Below are 26,209 nucleotides of genomic sequence, written 5' to 3'. Positions count from 1 at the left end.
TCAGCATGCTGCTGGACCTTTCAGCAGCTGCCCTTCTTCCCCAGCCTCTTCGGCCGGACTGTAGTCGCAGAACCATGGCAACATGTTGCATTCGAACCTTGTGGCACTGGATCTGACGGCTTGGCTCCTGCGTGGCTGAGCACGGAAGAAAAGGCACACTCAGCCTGTGTTCAACAGGTTTTGCTGGGCAGCAGAAAACCCTCAACCAGGGTGACCTACCTAGCAAAGTGGAAACGGTTTGCACACTGGACTTCAGAGCGGCACCTGCAGGCCTCACTGCAGGATGTCATGGACTGTTTGCTGCATCTCAAGCTTCAAGGGTTGTCCCTCTCTTCCATCAAGGTCCACCTGGCAGCCATCTCGGCATTGCATCCCATGCTCCAGGGCAGGTCTCTCTTTGCCTATCCTATGACGGCAAGGTTTTTAAAGGGTCTGGAGTATCTCTAGCCACATGTCTGGGACTTGAACTTCGTGCTGTCTAGGCTCATGGGATCCCCCTTTGAGCCTTTGGCTACCTGCTCCCTCCTACTGCTCTCCTGAAAGTTTCTTTCCTGGTTGCTATAACTTCGGCCCACAGGGTGTCCGAGATCAGGGGATTCACCTCGGATCCACCCTATATGGTCGTCTTCAAGGACAAGGTCCAGCTGCGCCTGCACACAGTGTTTCTGCCCAAGGTCATTTCCCAGTTTCATACTGGCCAAGACGTATACTTACCAGTCTTCTGTCCGAAGCCTCATGTGTCAGATGAGGAGCGCAGACTTCACACCTTGGACATCAGGAGAGTGCTGGCATTTTACATAGATAGAATCAACCCATTTTGCAAGTTAATTGTTTTGTGGCAGTGGCAGACAGTATGAAAGGTCGCCCAGTGTCTGCTCAGAGAATCTCGTCTTGGATCATGGCCTGCATTCGCTACTGCTATGACCTGGCGAAAGTGACCCCGCCAGCGACTGTGACAGCTCATTTAACTAGGGCACATGCACCATCGGCAGACTTCCTGGTGCAGGTGCTGATCCGGGAAATCTGTCTGGCTGCGACCTAGTCGTCTGCCCACACATTCACATTGCATTATGTGCTGACCCAGCAAGCTCAAGACGATGCTGGCTTTGGCAGAGCAATGCTTCAAACTGCATGACGGTAAACTCTGAGCCCACCTCCAAGGATTCTTCTTGAGTCACCTACAATGGAATCGAAATGTGCAAGCACTCGAAGAAGAAAAAATGGTTACCTACCATTTCATAACTGTTCTTCGAGATATGTTGCTTGTGTCCATTCCATTACCCGTCCTCCTACCCCTCTGTGGGAGTTGTCAGCAAGAAGGAACTGAGAGGGCATAGGGCCGGCAGCACCTCATATACCAGCACATGAGCATGGCACTCAAGGGGGTGCCATGGTTGACCCTATGGATACCACTAAGGCAAAAATCTCCGATGACTGCGCACGTGGGCACATGCACACCTACCATGGAATGGACATGAGCAACACATCTCGAAGAAAACCGTTACGAAAAGGTGGGTAACCGTTTTTTCCCCAACCATCCTAAGAAGGCAAGCAATCATCTTCAGTGACTTCACATGAAGAAGAGTGGACAGAGAATTCTGCTAAAGGCACAGGAACAAGAGGATACTGTGCTGGCTTCCTGTAATGAAAATATGAGATGTACCTGCAAATTGGACAGATTTATGAAGTCATCATCTGGCAAGTCTCCCCTGGAGATGGTACACATTGGAACCAATGGCACAGCGTCATATGGAACTACAAAGATCATAGAAGGCTTCAGGAATCTTGGAAGGGAGCTGATGAAGAGAAAAGTCCAGGTGATTATCTCAGTGATTCTTCCAGTCCTATGAATGAGAGAGAGCAGAAAATACAGACGACGAACTGTTGACTGCATAGCTGGTGTGAAGCTGAAGATTTTGGTTTTGTGGAACATTGGGCCATATACTAGTGGGCTGTATGAAGGGTACAGCCTGCATCTCAAAGGTAGGGGAGCTAATCTTTTTGACTGGAGACTTGCTGGAGCAGCCAGGCTGACATTAAATTAGTAATGCAAGGGAACCGTGCTAAGGAGGGAAATGTACTTCACACTCAGTATGTCACAAACCAATTGAACTGATGTGACAAAGAATGTAAAGAAAGATTTTTCAGAAGCTTATATTCCAGTGCTAGATGTCTGGGTAACAAGGAAGAGGAATTCTAAATTCTCACTGATGAGAAGAAATTGCTATAATTGATATTAGTGACACTTAGCAGGATGACTTGCATGATTGGAATGTTAAAATCACTGATTATCATCTGGGAAGTATAGAGTAAAAGAAGTTGGGGGTGGGAGGTGGCACTCTACAGTTAAATACCATTACCTGTTTTAGAATTACTGATACCTCAGAGCCACAGAATCTTGAATGCATATGGAGCAGTTGTGAACTAACAAAGCCCAGGAGTTTTGGTATTGGTTGTGGTCTGCTACAGACTACTGAATCAAACCAGAGACCAGGATGAGGTACTCCTTAAGCATGTATGTTAATATATGCAGTGATGAGCTGCCAAAATCTTAACAACCGGTTTCCTATAAAAAGTTCTGATTTAAGGGATGTTCCACAGTATGTATTTTTTGTACCTTTCTCCATAGCTTTCCTCTCCTTCCCCTCTTCCCCCCCGCCCCTGCAGGCCCCAGTGCCCCCACAGGTACCAGAGCCATGGAGGAGGGATGCCCAGGGCATGGCAGGCATGGGGGATGCCAGCACGGCCCTTGGGTGGCTGGGGCGGGTTCTTTGGGGTCAGCCTGGGGCTCTGAGAACTGCAACAGGCAGCTTGTTTGCAGAAAGTGACCTAGATGGAATGTGCAGATACTTGGACGGCTGCAACCATCTGCAAACTCCACAGCTAGTTGCTGCCAGCCAGCCAGCCCCAGACGGCTGCTGGGCACAGCACTGACAAGTGCTACCAGGGCACAGGTTGCTCCATTTGGCTTACCCGGGATAGGGCGACCAGATGGCAAATGTGAAAAATCGGGACAGGTGGTGGGGGGTAATAGGAGCCTATATAAGAAAAAGACCCAAAAATCGGGACTGTCCCTATAAAATCAGGACATCTGGTCACCCTAACCCCGGGGCATGGACCCTGCCCCACTAGCCACCTCTCGCCTTACCAAATGCTGCTGCAGGAGAGGTCTGAACCCACCCAGAGGCAGAACTGGGGGCTGACTCTCCCCTGGAGGATAAAAGGAGCCCCCCTCCCCACACACCCTATCCTGGGTCCACCCTTCCCTCCTGCCCTCATCACATAGTCTCTTCCAGGAGCTGCAGCAAATTCCAGAGTCGGTGGAAAGTCTGAGTCCCCTTTGGAGGTTTATAAATTACAGCTCAGCAAACAAGCTGCTGGCTGCCAGGAGCCCTAGGCAGCCAACCCAAGGCATGACAGCTACACAACCCCTATACTGCACAATAGCCCCCATCTACACCACACTCAACAAACAATCCGTTGTGCTGCAAGAACCCTGTGCAGGCCCAGCAGAGCATACAACACCCCCCAGCAACACAACCACGACACACTGTACACAGCCCCCCTACCCACTCACTGTGGTTCTGTTCCAATGACTCCTACTTTTCATAGGAGTGTAGGGCCCGTTATTATACTCAGACCTTCAGGATGTAGGGAAGAGCATTCTCCATGGTACCTACCGTTTGGCCTGAATCCTTATCAGGCTCAATACTGGCCTACTTAGCCCCTTTGGGGCATGCAACAATCAAGAGAGCCAGCTTCTACTTCCGAGGCTAGGTCTACCTCCCCTATGAAATCCTGTACGGTGATGGAAGAGGCACAGGTCACTCACACTTTGCAGCTGCAGGAGCTTGAAATGATAATCACCACCAAAGACATTAGTGGTGACTCAGGTTAAGTAGTCATGGTTAGGTTAGATTAGATTATTAAAAAATAGCTTCAGTGCCAAGAAGGTCAGTAGCTAGTGAAACATCTTTTGGTAGACATCAGTGTCTGTGGTGCCTACCTCCAGAAAAGCAGACTGGCACTGCCAAGTACCTTCATCTGGCTTTGATTGCTTTTATACACATCTGGTCCCAAGATTCTTACGGATCCATGATTGTAACTGCTGTACCTGAGAAAACCTGACAGCTAGAACCACCAAAAACACTAACACAAGACGAGAACCCAAAAAGATTAGATTTATTCAGAAGAAAAATCTACTTCTCTGCAAGTTTGGAAATACATATTACTCATTTATCAGGCGCTGTTATCTAAATAAGATTATTTAAATGAAGACAGTTTCAAATGTGATTCATAAGGTAGCAAGGAGGAACTGAGGACTATTGTCTCCAAGTGTCATCTACTGGCCAACACTTCTCTCCAGGTGATGTTTCATGCCTTGGACATAGTATCGAGATCTACGGCACATCCATCACCATGCAAAGGACTTCATATGTCTTTAGGTATTGCCAAAGACTGCAGTTATAGACAACTATTGAGGATCCTCCATTTGACAGCTCTGACCTCTTTAACACCAGAACAGATCAGGGCCGCCCGGGAGGGGGCAAGAGGGGCAATTTGCCACAGGCCCTGGGCCCCACAGGGGCCCCAATGAGAGTTTTTCGGGGCCCCTGGAGCGGGGTCCTTCACTCGCTCCGGGGGGCCCGGAAAACTCTTGCGGGGCCGGGCCCAGGAGCTTCTTCTGCTCCCGGTCTTTGCCGGCGGGGGGTCCTTCCGCTCCGGGGCGGAAGGACCCCCCACTGGCGAATTACCGCCGAAGCGGTACCCGCCGCCGAAGTTCAGCTCAGTCTTCGGCGGTAATTCGGTGGCGGGGGGCCCTTCCGTTCCGGGACCTGCCGCCGAAGTGCCCCGAAGACCCACGGTGGGGGCCCCCCGCTGCCGAATTACCGCCAAAGACCGGGCTGCACTTCGGTGGCAGGTCCCGCTTCAGCGGTAATTCGGCAGCGGGGGGGCCCCCGCCGCGGGTCTTCGGGGCACTTTGGCGGCAGGTCCCGGAACGAAAGGGCCCCCCACTGCCGAAGACCCCAGGCCCCCGGAATCCTCTGGGCGGCCCTGGAACAGATGAAGCCTTGCACTAGCTAAAACATTCATGAGCAACTTAGATGTCTTTGGGAGTCTGCACACTGGCACTCTGGGGAAAACAAGCTATGCCTCTGTCTTACTCAAGCAGAGCCCCTCCCATCCCTCCCCCACATGCAGTATAGTTTGTAGAGACCCTCAGAACCACCAAGAAAAAAGACAGAGGTTCCAACAAAGGAGACACTACTGTTTCTTCATCTGCCACTCACCCATTGTCCAGAGCAAGACAACAAATTTGATTCCTTGCTTATGAGTTACTTGGATCGGTACTTTTCCTCTTTTTATTGACAACTGCCTGTTTTGTTTTCAGGAGGCCTGGAACCACATTGCCTCAGACCACTGGGTCTTAGATATCAATAAAGTGTGGTATTCCATACTTTTTCAGAGCCTTCCTACCCCATTTCTTCTTCCCCATCCTCCTTCAGGGCCCCTTCTCATGAGAGACTGTTACAGCAAGAAGTGGACTCACTTGTAAATCTCAGAGAAATAGAAGAAGGGCCTCTAGAATTCAGGGGAATGGGTTTTACTCACATTATTTTCTAATCTCATAGAAGGGCGACTGACACCCAATCCTGGGCTTGGGACAATTCAATGCCTTCATCTGCCGTTTCAAATTCAGGATGGTAATCCGAGCTTCTACAATCCTGTTCGTAGATCCTTAGGACAGATTAATGGCTCTTGATGTACAGGACTTGTATTTTCATATAACAATTCACCTGGCACACCAAAAATACATGAGATTACAAGTTGGAAGCTCCTAATATTGGGACAGATTTCTGCCCTTTGCTTTATCAACAGCACCAAGAACCTTCACCAACCGCTTGGCAGTAGTGACAGCTCTGATGAAGCAAGGGATCCACGTATTCTCTTACCTCAACAATTGGCTCATCTGGGAAACATCTCACAACAGGTGATTGACTGTATTCACCAAATCCTACAGCTCTTCAACAGTTTGGGCCTCAACAACCCAGAAAATAGAGTTCAGAGTACTGGATTCCGCAACAGCAAGCACTAGTCTGCCTCAGGACAGATTCGTAGTGTATCTCATCACCCAGCTGCAGGTTCACCCTCAAATATCAGTAATAGTCTGTCTCTCTCTCCTCATATTTCCTGCATATATATCACACAGCATGTCAGATGTCACCTACACTGCATGCAAGGATGATTGAAATCTGTATATCTATACAACAGATATCACATAGACATGAGGGTGCAGAAGTTCTCTTAGTGTTAAATTGGATCCTTTTCAGGTATGGGAAAGGAGTACCTTTTTAAAAAAAATCTCTCTCCACCAAACTGCTGTTGACAGATGCTCCCCTTCAATGGGGAGCTCACCTGGACCATCTTCAGACTCAAGGCCTCTCAACTCTCAGAAAGATTCATCTTCCTATAAATGTATTAGAGCTCAGAGCTTATCTATCCTGTATAGCATTTCTTCCATGCTACGAAGACTGACAGTCCAGATCATGATAGACAATGCTGTAGCAATATTATGTCAACAGAGGGAGGAGCACAATTGTCTCCCCTTTGCCAAAAAGCTGTTTGACTTTGGTACTGGTGTGTTTGCCACCAAATCACCCTAGTGGCTCTACATCTGCCAGGCTTCCGGAATGTCTTAGCAGGCACTTCTCAAGTGACCATGATGGATTGTCAAAGATCGTACAGAATATCTTCCACAGAAATGGAGCTATTGGCAAGAGATGACCACCCCCACAAAAAAAATTAAAAAATTAAAAAAAATCAACAGACCATATATTCTGCTTGGTGAGGGGTGGATCTGAGTTGGATCCAAGTTCTCTGTCAGATGCTTTCCTCATCTTGTTGATTTCAGGGATAATGTATGCCTGCTAAAATGGAGTATCCTAAGGAAGCTGAGACAGAACTCAGCAGTAATGATCATGTTAGCACTAGCATGGCCCAGACAATTCTGGTATTGTCACCTAATAATCCTGTTGTCAGCCTCTGATAACATTACTTGACTTACCTGAAATGATCTTCCAGGATGAAGGAAAGATCCTACACCTGTTCCTGGAATCATTGCATCTGACAGACTAGTTAACTATCATTGAGAGTAGCTGCTCTGCTGAAATGCAGAACATATTAGCGCACAACAGAAGCACTCTACAGAGTGACACATGCTGACAAGTGGAAAAGATTCTCTATATGTGCAGAACAACATCATTTATCTTATTTAAAGACTGCTATTCCGTTTGTCCTGGACTGTCTACTGTCACTGAAGAATTCAAGGCTATTCATTAACTCTAGGACAGTGTACTTAGCAGCAATGTCTTCTCACCATTCTTCTGTCCAGTGTCCCACCATATTTCCCACCCCATAACTGTTAAATTCTTTAAGTGCCTCATCCATGTGTTTCCCCCAGTCCAAGAACTCCATTCTCTCCAGGACCTCAATATAGTCCTAGCTGGGTTAATGGGTCCTCCTTTTGAAACCTTGCTATATGCTTACTCTGCCACCTATCCATGAAGACAGCCTTTTTAGTAGTGATAATATCTGCTCAAAGGATAGGAGAAATGTAGTCACTTATGAGTGGTAGAGCATATGCTATATTTCATAAGGACAAAGTCACCCTTATGCCTCTCCCTAATTTTTTGCCTAAACTAGTCTGACTTCTACTTGAATCCTTGACTTCCACTTGATTCAGTTGATTCATCTGCCTGAGAGGATCTCTTTTTACCTAGACAGAACAAGACCATTCAGAAATTCCCCTAGCCTTTCTGTAGCATTTGCAGACAAGGGTCAGAAAGTGTCATCCTAGAGACTTTCTTAGTGGGTATCTGATTGTATTGGAGCTTGCTATGAGTTTGCCAGGCTAGATCCACTCATACAGGATAGATCCAGCTTCTCTGGAAAGATTGCCTCTTACTGAAATCTGCAAGGTGACTACATGGGGATCAGTACATAATCTTACACAGCACAATTCCCTAGTCGAGGCATCAAAATCTGACACCAGCTTTGACAGAGCTGTCCCGCAGTCCTTATTTAAGTAGACTCCAAGCATTCACTTCCTGTCAGTCAGATCACTGTTTGTGTCACCAGAAGTGGTATACAGATGGACAGTCACTCAAAGAAAGAATTATTTCTTACCCTACTGTAATTGTGATTCTTTGAGATGTTATCCCTGTGTATTCCACAACCCACCCCCCTTCCTCCTGTTAGTCCTGCAACACCTGAATTTTGTATTGATAAAGGAAATTAAGGACATTTGGGCCCGCTCTGCCCTTTATGTCCTCGGGAAGGGAGCGCCAGGGCACTTATGGTGCAGGGCCAGCCTCAATGGACACAGCTGGCCAAAATAATTTTATCTTGAGCACATGGGGCACATATATACCAGAAGGAGAATAATATAGATAATGCATCTTGATGAACCAGTTTTCTGTGATAGTCCTGTTACGAAAGGCCCTTGTAAAAAAAAAAAGACATTGTGGTGATGGTGATGATTTTGGCTTATGAGACTGCAGCAGCTCTGCTACTCAGAGGTCTACAACTGTGAAAACTATCTTCAGCTTTTTGCAGCTGTTTGTTTTTCAAAAGCTAGAGACCACCCTTAAGAACAGTTGTTTTGAAATCAATATTTAGGAAACTGTTTCCTGGCTGGAAATTCTGCATCAAGTCACCACATAGGAAACTTAGAGTTGATTGTGAAGCTGCTCTTACAACAAACCCTGTCTGATCATTAGATCACAAAGAAGATCAGTGCTGTGGTGTAGGTTTATTCCCTAGCCCTTTATCCCTTTGGCAGCAACAAGCAACAAAAAAATAGGTGCATGATCCAAGACAGTATATAAGGCATTCCCAGCACAAAGGAAAGCTGATTTTAGATATTGTATGAAAATGCAACAAGATTAGATTGTATTTGATGTCAAAAAGGAAAATTAAAGCTAAGAATTGTTTTGAGAAATGTTAAGATTAGTTCCTCAGTGTTTGCTCTTACAAGTGATCATTGCTGTTAGTGTTCTCTATAACATAATAAATTAAAAGTGTTCATGACAGATATGTAGAACTCCTTCAGTTTTAAACATTGTGTCCTTTCAGCTGAATACCTATTTCATATACACTGGGGCAATGATCTCCATTGATCTTAGCAATGAACTTCAGCCAGTTCAATTGCTGAAAGGAACAACAACTGTTTGGGGAAGGGGAAGTAGCCTAACTCCTGGTAGTCAGCAGTCTTTGGAAAGGAAATAAGGTTTGGAAATTGTATGTATCCTAGAGTTGCAGCGAATTACGATGATAATTTAAAGTAAGCAAATAACAAGGAAACGTCTCAAATGACTTCTGTTGATGTTACATTGTCTTTAAATATTATAACCTGTTGTGTTTAAGTATAAATGTTTAATTTCTGTCTGGCATGATGCATATTCATTTATGAATATTTAAAAATGGGTAACAAGATGACCTGGGTAACTTTAGGACTGTCAGCTTGACGATCCAAAATAATGGAACTGGTTATATTGGTCTTGATTAATAAAGAATTAAAGGCCAATCAACATGGATTTATGGAAAGCAGATCTTATTAAACCACCCTGATTTTTTTGAGATTTTATATTTGGCTGACTTATATAAGGCATTTGACTTGATACCACACAGCATTTTGATTAAGAAACTAGAATCCTGCAAAATCAATATAATCACACATTACATAGATTAAAAACTGACTGACAGGTCTCAAATTGTAATTGTAAATGGAATCATCAAGGGGGTGTGTTTCTGGTGGGATCCTTCTGGGATCAGTTTTTGGCCCAGTGCTATTTAACATTTTTATCAATGACCTGGAAGAAAACGCAAAACAATTAATGATAAGTTTGTAGATGATACAAAGATTGGGGGAGTGGTAAATAACAACAATCTGGATCACTTGGTAAGCTGGACATAAGTGAACAATTTGCATTTTAATAAGACCAAATGTAAAATCATCCATCTAGGAAGAATGAATGCAGGCCATACTTACAGGATAGGGGACTTTATCCTGGGAAGCAGGGACTCTGAAAAAGACTTGGGGGTCATGGTGGATAATCATCCAAGCATGAGCTCCCAATGTGATGCTGTGGCCAGAAAGGCTAATGTGATCCTTGAATGTATATACAGGAAAATCTTGCAGGGAGGTTATATATACTCCCCTATATTTGGCACTGGTATGACTGCTTCTGAAATACCAGTGTCCAGTTCTGGTGTCACCAGTATCCTTCTTGAACTGGTAAGTGTGGGGATACTTCAGAGAAGAGCCATGAGAATGCTTAAGGTATTGGAAAACAAGACGTATAAAGAAAGACTCAACAAACTCATTCTATTTAGCTTATCAAAGAAAAAGTTAAGGGGTGACTTGGTCACAGTGTGTAAATACCTACATGGGGAACAGAAATTTGATAATAGAGGGCTCTTCAATCTAGCAGCCAAAAGTATAACAAAATCCAATGACTGGAAGTTGAAGCTAGACCAATTCAGTCTAGAAATATGGTGCACATTTTTAACAGTTAGGGGAATTTACCACTGGAACACCTTATCAAGGGTTGTGGTGAATTCTCCATCATTAGCAGTTTTTAAATCAGAATTGGATGTTTATCTAAAAGATATACTCTAATACAAACAGGAGTCAATTTGGGGAAGTCCTGTGACCTATGTTATAGAAGAAGTCAGACTAGCTGATCACAATGGCACCTTCTGGCTTTACAATCTGTGAAAACCATCCTGATCCCCAGTCATAGTTTTTGGTTGGAATGACACTTACTTCTTCTGAAATCAACAGCCTGTCACTGTCTTACAAACGGCTGGTTTTGTTCTTTGGTGAAAGCATTCTGGACTATCAGGAGAGAAGAAATGTGAGTGAGAACAAAGGAGTGAATTCTCTATATGAGTTTAAGGATATGTTCACTAGAGCAGTGCCAATAATAGATTTTACTGGTTCACTGGCAATTCTGAAAAAAATTAATCTTGTTAAATTTATAGACTTTTGGAAATGAGTTCCTCAAATTAATTACATGTTATATAAAATATATTTCCTTTTTTCAGTTTGAAATATGTTGCCTTTTAATGGAATATTATCTTTTTCATTGAGAAAGAAATTGGAAGTGCCCAGTTTACCTGTTCTTGACCAATCAATACTTGCACACTTCAATCCTATTCCATCTTATTTTTCTCTTTTCTAAACTACACAGTCCCACCTGTACTAATCTCTCTCCATGCAAAGGTCTGTCTTTCTGTTTCTAATAATTTTTGTCACCTGACTCTGCATCCTTTCTGTATTTGCTATACCTCTTTTGAGGTAAGATGGCCAGAACTGAACACAGTATTACAGGTGGGAGAATACCTTTGGTTAATATCATGCCAGTATAATATTTTCATGATTATTTTCCCTCTTATTCCTTAAGCATGCTAACATGTTTGCTTTTTTGATGGCCACTCTCCATTGAACAGAGGTTTTCAGTGAGCTTTTTTTCGGATTGGTTACAGTTAATTTAGAAGCTTGCATTGATATTTTAAATGATCTCTTTCAATTCCTTACTTCATATGCTTTATGTTGAATATGTCAACACTGAGTTTCATCTGCCATCGTGCTATCCATTCACCTTGCTTTAAATCCCTTTGAAGTATAGCTCTCTTTAGGCTTGATTAACCTAAAAGATTCTGTCATCTGCATGTTTCGCCACCTCAGTCTTTTCCCAAGATCATTAATGAACATGTTAAACAACACTTGTTCGTATAAGAAACACCCCAATGTTCACCTTTTTGCCATGTTGAAACTGGGTCATTTATTCATACTACTTTACTTTGTCTGTTAGACACTTTCTATTCTGACAGTATCTTCCCACTCACCACATGACTATCTACCTGCCTTAATAGCTTCTTGTAAGGGACTTCCAAAGGTTTTTTGAAATACTTTTAGTAAGATGGAGTATGCAGATCAGGACATTAAACTAGAAGCCACTTAACATCCAAAGAGCACCAAGTGATCCATGCAAGACCCATGTTGGTCCATAAGGTAAAGCTATCAGGCATTGTTATGACCATATTTGGCAACACTAAATAATGTTCTGTACCATTAGAAAGTTATTTACTTAGTTTTTTACTATATTACATTAATATATACGGTATTTCATAAGTATATATGTGATACTCTTAAAGAGTTCCCTGTGGTATTTCCTGCAGTGCTGGTGCTCAATCAGATTAAGTTCAGGATTCTTAATAATTTCATAATTTACTTACTACTTGCAAGTTTTTTCTAAAATCTTGTATTAAAATAGCATTGCAAACTTATACTTGCCTGCTGGGTGAACAATTTTGGCAGGTGAGTAAATTATGGGTAGTTTGTTAATGTCATTGTTATTAAAGTGAAGATGAATGATAAATGGGTTTTGTGCTTGGGCTAGTAGGTTTTCATAACAATATGGCAATCCTGTTTTAAAGTATTTTTAAGGACTTAATAGTGTTGTTTTTTCACTTTATTAATTTCTAATTGCAGCTGATTCAACAGGAACTCACTCTCTCTATACAACTTACAAGGACTATGAAATCATGTTTCATGTTTCCACCATGCTGCCATATACTCCTAACAACAAGCAACAGGTAGGATGGACTTTGACTATTTAGAATTCCTCTGTCCTCCACCTTATAAAGTAGTTGTACTGTCAAATGATAATGGAATATTACACCTATAGCAGTGGCAGAAAGCACTTAACTTTGTTGAAGTATTGAATACAGAGTGATCTAAAAGAAAGTGAACAAACAGGAAAAAATTTAGGTCAACGGTCAGCTGAGTAACTTTGTAAATAATCTCGTGCTTAAAATAGTAAATAACTGCAGTGGTATTTGACAACCACTATATCCAGCCTGTTAAAAAGTACTCTCCAGTGTCTAAACAACGCAAAAATATAAGATATTGGATTGCATGTGTGTCAGGAATAAAACTGGCTAACTCAGTCACAGGATGCTCAGCGAACAGGTTGAATGTTTATAGTGTGTTGGGGGGAGGAGGGGGCTCAAAAAGAAAAAGCTTGAGAACCCCTGGATATGGAGTCCATTGGTGTACCCAAGGGTGTTGATCTGTACAGGCAATAATCTGAATTCCCAGTCACACGATACTTTTTTTGCCCTCTTAACCATCTAACCACATCTTATAAGATCTTGTATCACTGCTAAGCTAAACAGAGATGGGCTGGTTGAGTACTCTGAAGAGAGACCTTAAAGGACAAAAATATATATAGGTGTTTGCAGAAAGCTATTTTGGCCATGCAATAGTTGGCATTTTCTCCTCAAAGACAGAATTAAATCAGTGCCTGTCATGGTAGTTGCAGGGGCGGGAAAGAGGAGACATGTTGTACTGTTTGAGGTTCTGTCCTTTGGTTGAAACATAAAATCAAGGTCTTATAGTCATTAAAGCACCCTTGGCGTCTTTTATAAGAGCAGAGATGTCAACTCAAGTATCCTGGCCAATTTCAAACTCAGATAATCACATTCTACCTACATAAATTCCCCTTACCTATACATTTTCAATTGAATACATTTAATCATCTCTTCCTTTCCTAAAGCATTCTGTGCACTGTGAAACAACTTCTTTTCAGTCCAGAAGTGGCTAGGAAGTTGGTATATTAATTTTACAAATAAAACCTGAAACCTTTGATATTATTACAAGATCACAGTTAACATGAGCTTTTGTTTATTTTTGTCTGCTCACTAGCATTTTTGTTCTCATCATATTATGCCCAATTTGAGTGTTTATTGCAGAATTACATTAGGATCTTGTGTTCTTTTGTGTGTTATAAAAAGTTTTTGTTGCTGTTGTTTTTGCAGAAGAAAAATATTTTTAGACTGTAGTATTGGGTTTAAAAAGAAAAACATCTTTGCAAAATACATTAATGTACACTGTCAACCAGTTTAAACAAGATCTATTAACCTACCTCAAATTTGTAATAATTATATATTGAGTGTTGTTCAACTTCTAAATATTGCCAGCTCATAATGTTAGAATTCACACACACAAAAAGTAGACAAACTAAACCATAACATGCCTTGCATTACAATTTATTTGATTTTAGAATCACTTAAAATCTTCCCCATACATAGTCCTTTCATTGTGTTTAAAATAGAATTAAAACTGTTGTTATGGAAACAGAAAATGCAGGATGCTAGCATTTGTCTAATATGTCAGATGTTGGCAAGTTTCTCATTTAAGTCCTCAGATATTCTGTGTATTAATGTCTGCATTGACTTGTAGAATAAAATGATGGCAATAGCTGTGTGGCTTACGCAAAAATATCCCATAATTAGTAATGACATTTAAAAATATAATTGCAGGAGAAATGAAAAAATTATGATAAGATTGGTGCATTTTAACCTATGGTCTGAGATTTCCATTGTCGTCATCTTTTTAATTTTTTTTAGCTCCTGAGAAAACGGCATATTGGAAACGATATTGTGACGATTGTTTTCCAGGAAACTGGAGCACAGCCATTCAGCCCAAAGAACATTCGTTCTCACTTCCAGCATGTCTTTGTCATTGTAAGAGTGCACAACCCCTGCACTGACAACATCTGTTACAGGTAGCTATTACCAGGTTAACAGCAAAAAGGAAATATTGACATATGCCAAGGTTTAGCACGTTTTTGCATTCTTAAATGGAACACACTTTATTGTTTCCTTTAAGGAAACTGTTTTCCGGATGTTGAAAGCTAGAGAACATTATTAACATCACAAACTAGAATGAGTGCAGGTGGGCACATTGACATTTTCAGGAAACAAGCTGCTAAAAATAGTGCCTAAATCGGTGCATTTGCACATGTAAAATAAGGATTTCTTTCATTACTGATTAGATCCTGAGTTCTGGGATCCTTCTATTTTTAAACATAGGGTCTAAAAACTGTGGTGCAGTTTTGAAATTAGTCTGTTACCCTTTTGAAAAATTTCTGAGGCTTCCAGATTAATTGAATTAGCACTGTATCAATCAATGTTTAATGTATTTGTGCTCATTAAATCTTTGTATTGAAAGTGGATTTTATGCTAAATTTTCTAAGATTAGATAACTAATCTATATGTAGAAAGAAAACTTTTGGTATCATTTGATGGTATTCTTAATATTTGTAGTCTAGTAAAAATACAGATTTTTGTTGAGAACTCATAATGGGTTTGCTGCTTTTTGTGGAGAAGACTCAGGAATCTGAGTTCATGCTGCCACTTCAGTGAAGCCATTGATGAAGGGTGGCCAGATCTGCAGAAAGAAGAAACTGAGAGTTATATTTTCTGTCTGAAACTGTATTTTTATTACACAATTGGCTTCTGTACAGAAATGTAGTTTGCAGATTAAAATGTAAGCAAGCCACTTGCTTTCAGTGATACCGCTACATAGACATAGGAGTCTTCCCATGCATTGTAACTTGCAGGATCAGGACCTTTATGTGTTTCATGTACCTTCCATGGGCTTAAAATCCTTCATTGATGGGTTTTCCAGTACAAATACTTGATCCATATTTATGCAATTCAGTTCTGAAAAGTTTTTATAGGAAACCTCTCAGTCCTGGTCTACACACAGCCCCTGGTTCGAACTAGGGTACGCGAATTCAGCTACGTGAATAACGTAGCTGAATTCGAACTACCCTAGTTCGAATGACTTACCGTCCAGACGCCGCGGAAGCGAACTCCGCGGCTCCAAGGTCGACTCCGGCAACTCCTCCTGCCGCGGTGGAGTACCGGAGTCGACCGCGGCGCTTCCGGAGTTCGAACTATCGCGTCTAGATCAGACGCGATAGTTCGAACTCCGAGAAGTCGAACTCGCCGCGTCGACCCGGCGGGTAAGTATAGACGTGGCCTCAGAATAAGTTTGACTTTTTCTCCATTCGATTATTTGGAACAGTTTCATAGGTTCATAAATTCTAGGTGAAACAAAAGGCCATATAGCAGGGATCAGCAACCTTTGGCACGCAGCCCATCAGGGTAAGCCCCTGGTGGGTTGGGACGGTTTGTCTACCTGCAGCATCCACAGGTTGAGGCCAATAGAGGCTGCGGGAAATGGCCAGTACATCCCTCGGCCGCGCCACTTCACGTAGCCCCTATTGGCCTGGGGCAGCGAACCGCGGCCAGTGAGAGCCATGATCGGCCAAACCTGAAGACGCTGCAGGTAAACAAATCATCCCGGCCGGCCAGGGGCTTACCATGATGGGCCGTGTGCCAAAGGTTGCCAATCCCTGTCATACAGCATAAGATGGTGCTGGGTCTTACATTGAACATCATATGAAAGGAGCAGGCGTGGGCACCATCTTGCACAGTGTTTCTCCCTCCCTTCAAGGATAAACACTCTATTAGAGTACTTGTTCCATTATCAGCATTCACCTTCTAAAACAGCTGCACTGATAACTTTATGGTAAAAATTCTTATTCTTGCAGTTCATGATGCTGGAAAACTTAACCCTGCAAAATGTCACTAGTAGCTTTTCATTGTATGCAATGATTGTACTTGACTCATAGACCACCTGTCTGCTAATAAAAAGACCCTCCAGGACCACTGGAGATGACTGAGAGCCCAATGACTGCACCATTTGAGTGTCCCTGCTGAGTGATTTCTGATATGTTGTTATTCCCTCCAAGGAAGATCTGATCATTTATGTATTTGAATATCAGTTACTAGACAATGAGATTACAAAGCGAACTTTATGATCAAAGATGGCTTTTCAAAAGTTATATCAATCTCACTGTTTTGGGTTTCACAGAAATGGAGATTTTAACATACTGAATATTTGTTTTCTGATTACACTTTGCTGGTTCAGATCAGAGGTCAGGTCAGAGATCGTTTTTGTTCTTATCTAACCAATCTACCAACTGTGACAAACTGGTAAAATGTCAGTATATTTTCTTAGGAATATTATGTATGACTTGGTTTCCCTGTTCAATTTTATATATGCCCCCAGCAGCATTGATTTACAAGAAATTGAATATATGGGATTTACCAAAAAATACATGGCTATTAACATTTTAATTGTGTTATTATTAACATATACTACAATATATTATGTTGGCCACATTCTCAAGCTAGTATAATCATTGTTTTTGCATGTAATTGTCCTTGAAGTAAACATGCAAATGCAGAGTTTTGTGTGGGTTTCCAGTGTGCGGTATTGTGCAAAATTTTCACATTATATGCAACAAAGCATTTAGTAGTTAGATTATTCTTTTTCAGCAAGGCAATTGAGAGCATTAAGAAGTGAGTGATTATTTACCTCTCACTTCTATCTCCTTCCCCCACAAATAAAGTACTCAGATTGCTAGTTTCTCAATAGTATATACAAGTAAAAAAATAATTGTCTGTGTGTTAAGTGCAGATACGTTGTGCCTCTGGTGAATCAAGCAGCCCTTTCTTTTGCCACAGTGTATGTCTGTTTGAAAATCAGAGGGTGGCCTGAGAAGGGCATGCCTATGGGTTCTCTAGATCCCATAAACTGCTAAAGAGAAATTAAAATGTTGACACATCGCTTCTTCATTTCTGTATTTCTTCTAGTGTTGCTGTGACAAGATCCAGAGATGTACCATCGTTTGGACCACCAATCCCAAAAGGTGTTACCTTTCCTAAATCAAATGTGTTCAGGGACTTCTTACTGGCCAAAGTGATTAATGCAGAGAATGCTGCTCATAAATCCGAGAAGTTCCGTGCCATGGCCACCAGGACTCGCCAAGAGTACTTGAAAGACCTAGCAGAAAAGAATGTCACCAATACACCCATTGACCCATCTGGCAAGTTCCCCTTCATTTCACTAGCCTCAAAAAAGAAGGAAAAGTCCAAACCTTATCCAGGAGCAGAGCTCCATAGTTCTGGTGCCATTGTGTGGAGTGTCCATGCAAAAGACTATTGCAAGGGTATGGAAATAGACTGTCTCCTGGGTGTATCTAATGAGTTTGTAGTTCTCATTGAGCAGGATACAAAGAGTGTGGTGTTCAATTGTTCCTGCAGAGATGTGATAGGGTGGACTTCAACCGACACAAGCATCAAACTCTTCTATGACAGGGGTGAATGTGTTTCTGTGGAGAGCTTTATCAACAACTCCGATGATATCAAAGAGGTCGTAAAAAGGCTGGAGGTTAGAAAAAAAAATTTTCTTAATTAAAATTTGGATTTTAGTAACAAATGAATTACAGTGCTTGCAATAGTTGTTTGCTAATTAGTTAATTCCACAAGGCCAATTCCCGTTTTCTCTCTCTCTGCCCCTTTCTCTCTATTCTCCCCACACACACACACCCCTCTACTTTGACATGTACCAGAAAATAGCCAGCCATTGTTGGTGGTTTTGCATTAGTCAGGAGTAGCTGATGTTGTTTAAAAAAAGAGAAAAAAATTGGTACCTTCAGGAACCATCAGGTTGTACAGTAAATACCTGTCTAGTCAAATGATCTTATCTATTTCTCTTATTTCCTCCTTTTTCTGTCATATTTCATGTTACATTTCATCTCAAATGAAGTTTGAGTAGGAGTTGCCTTACTATGTGTCTGGACAGTGCCTAGCAAATCAGGCCTCAATCTAGATTGAGGCCTCTAGATGCTATCTCAATACAAATAATAATAGTAATAAAGTAAAATAAACAATGCATTGCATTGTTATTGTTTGTCTAGAAAATGTCTGTCCATCTTCACTATTTGTCCAGCTGTGTCATGAAGGAAAGAAGTATATGTAGCAGCTGTGTTCTCCACTACGTCAAAAATAGCAATTGTAGAATGAACAAGAGGAAAGGAGAGAGACATGCCATTGGTTCAAGCATTTAGAACCTCTATTCATAAGGTTCCAGTTTCACTAAATTGGGTAGTTGCACACCATCAAACTATTGTACTGAAAAATGGAGAAATGGTAGTTTTGTGAAATATCCACAGACCTAGTAAAAATGTCAAATTTTAAATGAAAGATGAAATATACAGGTGCTTGTGTAAGTCCTCCACACTTACCTGTTCTGTACTGCCACATTCCTTTAATGTTCCTATGAAATAAGTGGAATTTTAAGGCAGAACTACAATACCACTAATTAATTCTGTGCAACCAGATGCTGTTTTAAATATCCAGCTTGAGTAAAGGGATTTGTTTGAACTGGTATCGTACATAGCAGTGGGGACTTTCCTTGGGACAAAGTACTTCTGTTCCCTCTCCCCATACCTCATCTTGGACTGTGGCTGTAAAACTCAGAATTATAGCCCTCTCAGAATGTAATTCATTACACTAATCACTCTTTCCTCTTCATTTCAATTCTCAGTTTGTGACAAAGGGCTGTGAGACCACGGAGATGACTTTACGTAGGAATGGATTGGGTCAGCTTGGTTTCCATGTGAACTATGAAGGCATTGTGGCAGACGTTGAGCCCTATGGCTATGCTTGGCAGGCAGGATTACTACAGGGCAGCCGGCTAGTAGAGATCTGCAAAGTGGCTGTAGCCACTCTAAGCCATGAGCAAATGATTGACCTGCTGAGAACATCAGTAACCGTGAAGGTTGTCATCATTCCTCCCCATGAGGACTGCACTCCACGCAGGTATTGTGAGGTGACAGAATGAGAATTAATGCCATCTAGAGCTACCTTTGGGCAAGAAGTTTATTTTGTTTTAAAAATGTAGAACTTTTCCCCCTTAGTACTTTGACATTGGAATAAATTCCGGCCTGTGTAAAGATTTATAAAAGAATTAGGTTACAGCATCCCATATTGTCAACTGAAACAAGTTGCAAAAGGGGGCACACTGTCTAAATTTACACTTCAGCTCCACAAAATGTCTACTATGTGTACAGTAGTTTAGTAAAAACCATAATTCTCTCAATGTATCCTTCAAACTCCCACAAACACCTTGTGGAGATCAAACATCTCTGAACTGGCAAGTGTACATTTATGATACATCAAAATACTAGTTAATTTTCCTCCCATTCACAGAGAACTTTTAATTCCTATGGATCCTTTTCCCCAATGCCAAATGTTCCGTTCCCCTTCCAACCAAGCAAGGCTACATGTGACTAGAGCCTATCAATCTGTGTATGTACTGGTCAGGGAACTTGTTGCAGAATGAGACTGTCTCCTCAGTGGCTGAGCTTGCTAATTCCACAGCACTCTCAACCCTTGCTGAGTTCCAGGCTGGCTGTCAACTTTTTTATTGCTTTTATAGCTTTTAAATGTAGCTTTTGATCATGGACAAACTTTTGTCTTGTGGTTTTCTTGCTAAACTGAACATTCCCAATTTCCTTCATCTTTTCTTAAACAGATTGGGAAAATGGAGCTCTATCATTTTTATTACTTTTCTTTTCAGTCATATCACTGCATCTGATTCCCATCTCTCAAATACCATGTATTAATTTCTCCTAAACAGTATTTAAATATGAGAGAAGGAACCTATATAGCCTGAACTTGCCCACTGTCAGCTCAAGGTTTGTGCTAAATTTGGTTAGAAGAAAACCAAGTACACGAATCAAATGTACAAATGATCTTTTTGAGGAGGTACTGTGTTACAGTGATTTGTGAGATTATTATTATTATTTTGAGATGTGATCATCTGTCATAACAAAGGAGACCACCCACAAGCTAGATAAGAGTCCTAATTGTAAAAAGCCCACTTTTGTTTTTAATCTTTTAGAGTTGCCATAACAACAACAGTATCTGGCAGGATCAGCAAATGAAAAATCCAGCTGCAATCATGGCAAAAAGATTAGAACATAAAATTCTAGCACAAGTCCCACTTATTTCAAATATTTTGGCTGAATTAAATTAAGCACAGCTAAAAGTAGGCTTAGCTTCAGTCTGGCCACAATTACAGCAGGAAGAGCTATCATAGTATTTTTCAAAATAGTCACCCTAGTGTCAGTGGTTTTGTTATTGTTTTGGGGCAAAGATCGTAAGTAGCTTATTACTCAGTTATAAACTCCGGAATGCCAATTCCTACTCCTGCCTACTGCATCCAAAAAAATAATAATAATTTATACTTTGTGTGATAGACCCAGGCCAGTTGGGAACAGCAGAGTAGTAGAAGGGAGATATACTGGCCACTGGATAAGCAGTTTTCTGTTCCCTGAGTGACCAGAGCAGGGGCTGCTCCAGGCTAATGAGAACACTTGACTCCAATTAACCTGCTAAGAGTCAGGTGAGGCTGTTAAGCTCCTGACTCTAATTAAGGCCCCTCTGATGCTATAGAAGGGCTCACTGCAGTCAATCCAAAGGGAGCCAGAGGGGGGAGAGTGCGTGCGAGGAGCTGGGAGCAAGAGGCGTGCAAGAAGCGGAGAGTGAGTAGCATACTGCTGGAGGACTGAGAAGTACAAGTGTTATCAGACATCAGGAGGAAGGTCTGTTGGTGAGGACAAAGAAGCTGTTGGGAGGAGGCCATGGGGAAATAGCCCAGGGAGTTGTAGCTGTCGTACAACTATACCAGGAGGCACTCTAAACAGCTGCAGTCCACAGGGCCCTGGGCTACTTCCCCATGCTCGCCTGACAGATTTACCCTGTGGGCCCGGGTTCCCCCCAAACCTCCCAACTCCTGATCAAACACAGGAGGAATTGACCTGGACTGTGGCTTCTACCAGAGGGGAAGGTCTCTGGGCTGTTTCCTGACCCACAGGGTAAATCTGTCAGGCGAGCAAATCCGCCAATAAGCGCAAGACCCACCAAGGTAGAGGAGGAACTTTGTCACAATTGTTACATTTATAAATTTTCTTAAATATTGAATAATAAATATACCATTAAAGACTAAAGTTAAATCTTGGCACAAAGAAATTTATTTTTAGCAATAAGTTTTCCAAAGTCAAATTTCCTTTTCTACATAATCCAGGAGATAATTTATGATTTGTAGTACAGTAATATCTAAAGGCCATAATTGAAGGGGACCCATTCATCTAGGTGCTGTACAAACACATAGGGCTTGGCTACACTTGCAGCTGTAGAGCGCTTTGGGTTAAACCAACCTTCAGAGAGCGCACTAAGGAAAGCGCTCCAGTCTCTCCACACTGACAGCTGCAAGTGCACTGGCGTGGCCACATTTTCAGCATTTGCAGCGGCATTGAGAGCGGTGGATTATGGGCAGCTATCTCAGCGTTCAGGTGGCTGCAACATGCTTTTCAAATGAGGCGAGTTGGGTGGAGTGTGTTGTTTTTATGTGGGGGGAGAGAGAGAGGGTTTTTGGAGTGCTGAGAGTGTGTCAGCACGCTATCTTGTAAGTTCAGATCCCCCTAGCCCCCCTGCCTCTCACTCACTCAGTAAACGTTTGCTTTGCCCCGTTGCAGATAAGCAGCCGCTGTCTGAAACAGAGCTCTGAAAAGGCACTTTCGCATTCCTCAGCCAATTTCGCAACAAAGAGAAGAGAGGCCACTTAATTTAAGGGGATTATGAGACGTTTCCGGAGGTCAGTGAGAGTGCTGTAATGTAACTCCTCGTTCACACTGGCCCTGGGGCATCTCAGCCAATACCCAACAGCCGTTATCCCTCTCGTGGAGGTGGAGTACCAGGAGCGCTCTAGCCAGGGAGTCAGAGCGTTCTACATGCCATGCCAGTGTGGATGAGGAGTAAGGTAGAGCACTCTGGGAGGCTTTATTGCAGTATAAAGTGCCAGTGTAGCCAAGGCCTTAGTAAGTCATCCCTATCTCAAAGAGTTTATAACTTAAATATGCAAATGTAAAAGTGTGTGGCCGTCCCTTCTGGTCTACCTCTGAGGGAGACCACGCCTTGTCACTGTCGCACCCATAGCATGGCAGTCAGTTAGGGGTGAATTAGTTGTCTTTAAAGCTCAGGCCATTTGAGCTGGGCTGAGCAATAACGAGTCTCTGTGAACCCTGGCCCTCAGGCAGGGCGAGGCACCAACAGTTAGGGGCTCTGGCCTGCAGTTATGGCAGAGCAGCAAGGGGTCTATGAGCCCCGACCCTCAGTTAGGGCGGGTAGCAAGCAGTTAGGGGCTCAGGGCAGGACAGCAAAAGTCTGTAAGCCCAGGCCCTCAGCCAGGGCAAGACAACAAGCAGTCTAAGAGCTCAGCCCTCATTAGAGGAGGTAGCCTAGGTTAGAGCAATAAAGGATCTAGCATCCTAGCTCTGACAGACAGTAGACTAGCGCAGGCTTCCTGGCCTATGGTGGGGAGGCTGCCATCCCAGGGGCGAGGTGGCAGGGTGACCCAGGTCCACACAACTCCACCTGGTCCTAGCCCAGGGCCCTAACAATGGTGGAGTGTGCCACCACTGGGGGTCAGGGAGGTTGCAGCCGCAACATGCTGCCCAATCTGCAGGCAGCATTGCAGCCAGACTATAGTCGGCTGTCCCTAGGCTACTTCCTATCCTCCCCTCAGGGTGTACCTGCATCCAGGGATGGGTTGTGGTCCCTCCTGGTCTTTCTCTGAAGGAAGCCACGCCTCCTTGCTACAGCAAGACAGATAAAAGGTGAGAAGGAATGCAGAGATGAAGTGACTTGCCCAAGATTATATAACAGGTCAGTGACAGTCAAGAATAAACCTGAGTCTCAGCCTAGTGTCCTACCCAAGAGACCATGCTGCCTTTTAAAATTCATGTATCTGAAAAAAACATAATTAAAACAGTGTCACTGGATCCAATTAATGGGTGATTACTGACTTTGAATGGAGAAATAGGAGCAGGGTGGAATTACATGGTCTCATTGGTTCAACTGGAGCCACGTCTAACACAGAGAAGAGAAAAACGAGCAGTCAAAGTAAAGAGTAATTAGTTATTAGGAGAACAGTAGTGGAGATATGGGTCATGTGGCATCATGCATCTATGTAACATCTTTTATAAAGTCTGTCTTTGTTGTGCACAAACTTGGCCTCGAACAGTTTGTGCCAAGTAAACACAGCATGGATGAAGTAGTGATGATCCCCTTTAGAGTGAAAAACTCTCTTTAAGTTGGTGGATGAATGAGGAACCTGTATATGCAAGTCCCCTTCCTCCCTCATACCCAAGAAAACATTGATCACAGATGCATCCTCACTAGGTTAGGGCGCCCATCTGGATGAGCATACATCACAATGCACATGGACACTTCAGAATGTACATAAATCTTCTAGTACTGAGAGCTGTGCACGAGGCCTGCAAAACAGTTTTACAACTCTCACAATCCCATCATATTCTAGTAATGCTGGACAATATAACTACAATGTTCTACATCAACAGCCAGGAAGGGACAAGATCCACCCCTCTCTGCATAGCCAGTGTGTGGAATTGCTGCACTCAACATCATATTACCCTATCAGTGATCACCTTCTGGAAAAACAGTTCTCTAGTGGACAGCCTCAGCAGACATTTCTTAACTGACCATGAGGGGAAGTTACACGATTCATTGACGAACATCATATTCACTCAATGGGAAGCTCTGACTTGGGAACCTCTTAGTATCTCAAGGGAACAGGAAATGCAAAATGTACTGCTGCAGATGGGATCAGGGCCCCAGGAGTGATGCTCTGCTAATCTCATGGGTAGGATATGCATTTACACCATTCTTATGTCAAGTCCTGTGGAAGGGCCAACAAGACAGAGTGGTAATCACCCCCAGCACTCCCAAATGGGAGTGCAGTTTTACTTTCTAAGCCTTCTTCACATGTCTGTTTGTTTACTCATCAGCATCTAATTGTTTCCAGACCTTTGGACCCAGGACAGCATTCAATATCCCCATCCAGATTCTTTTCACTTGACAGCATGGTATTTGGATCGATGTTGAACCTAAAACACAAACACACATTCAGAAGCTGTCCAAGCCATCCTCAACAATAGTAGGAAAGAATAAACCAGGAAATGCTAGATTCTCTGTTGGGGCCCAGCGATACCAAGTGTCCCGAGAAGAAGCGGGCATTCCCATTATCGTGGATGTTTCCCCCACCTTCAAGTCTGCAGGCCTTTCCCTTATCTTGTTGAGAGTTCACTTGGCTGTGGTCAGTGCTTGCCACCCTCCAATTGATGACCAATCTATCTTCACCCACCTGGTGATCTTCTCAAAGTTTTAATTAGAACTTTTCTGCCTATAACCAAACCACTTCCAATCTGGGATCTTTATTTGGTAGTCTCAACATTAACTAGGCCACCATTTTAACTTTTCGGGATGTGTTTGTCTTATTTATTAATGAAGGGTGCCTTTCTAGTGACCATCACTTCTGCCAGAAAGGTAATGGAACTTGGTGCCCTGATGGCTGATCCCCTGTATTCAGTATTCCATAAGGATAAGGTCTTGTTGCAATTGCACCCAAAGTTCACTCCTAAAGTAATCTCGTATTTTCACGTAAATGAGACCGTACAAAGCCTCATACACGCAGTGAGGATGAGAGACTCCATTCCCTGGCCAAGCGTGGAAAATTAGTGTTTTATCTGCAAAGAACAAAATCTATCAAAAAGTTACCTAAACTATTCGTTTCCCTAGCAGAACAAATAAGAGGCCTCTAACAGAACACAGGCATCTTCAGTAGCCTCACTTCAAGAAGTGTCACTCGATGAGGTATGCAAAGGGGCTACGTGGAGTTCCATTCATACCTCCATGAGATGCTATAGTACAAGCCTCCACAGCAGACACGTCCTATGGAACGGCAGTTCTGTGATCTTCTGTATCACCAGCATTCTCGCACCCTCCTCCTCTTGTGAATACTGCTTGTCAGTCACCCACAGTGAATACAGATAGGGACCATCACTGGAAGAAGAAAGAGAAGTTATTTACCTTATTTATAGTAACTGGAATTTTGAGATGTGTTGTCCTTACCTGTGTTCCACTACCCTCTTTCCCTTCTGCCTCAGATCTTTTCCTTGCTTCGCGGTGGAGAAGGAACTGGAGAAGCACTTAGTCTGCACTGCCCCTTACAGCCTCAGTTCACAGCGTTAGAAGATGGGCACATGTGCAGAGCAATAGAAACTGCTGGCAAGAATCTTCTGGTCTCAGGCACATGGAGTGCGCGCACACAGTAGAATACAGATGGGGCCACACATCTCTAAGAACTCCAGTTACTATAAGATAATGCTGTTTATCCCAAAGGCTTCTACTGGCCAAATTAGAGAGAAGCATCTATAGTTCAATAGGAGAGACCTGTTGCTTTCAGAATGTCTGACACACTCCCTGTTTCCCCCAAAAACTTCCCCTGGGGAACACAGATCCAAACACCTTGAATCTCAACACAAAGGGAAATAATCCATTTCCCTCCTCCCCTCTC

At 42.7% G+C, this 26,209-nt stretch overlaps 1 protein-coding gene across 1 annotated transcript in view; it reads left to right on the top strand.

Moving 5' to 3' along the window:
• The window catches only part of SIPA1L1 (signal induced proliferation associated 1 like 1), a 177,649-nt gene that overhangs the window by 82,154 nt on the left and 69,286 nt on the right, over window positions 1–26,209 (top strand). Inside the window, exons 6-9 of the mRNA XM_045014975.1 lie at window positions 12,560–12,663; window positions 14,479–14,636; window positions 17,581–18,157; window positions 19,316–19,590. Coding sequence (XP_044870910.1) covers window positions 12,560–12,663; window positions 14,479–14,636; window positions 17,581–18,157; window positions 19,316–19,590 — 1,114 coding nt within the window. The remainder of the gene's footprint in view (window positions 1–12,559; window positions 12,664–14,478; window positions 14,637–17,580; window positions 18,158–19,315; window positions 19,591–26,209) is intronic.

This window comes from Mauremys mutica, chromosome 4 (genome assembly GCF_020497125.1).
Source record: "Mauremys mutica isolate MM-2020 ecotype Southern chromosome 4, ASM2049712v1, whole genome shotgun sequence".
Lineage (NCBI taxonomy): Eukaryota > Metazoa > Chordata > Testudines > Geoemydidae > Mauremys > Mauremys mutica.
Note: the sequence above shows the minus strand (reverse complement) of the source record. Positions and strands in the feature narration are given on the sequence as shown.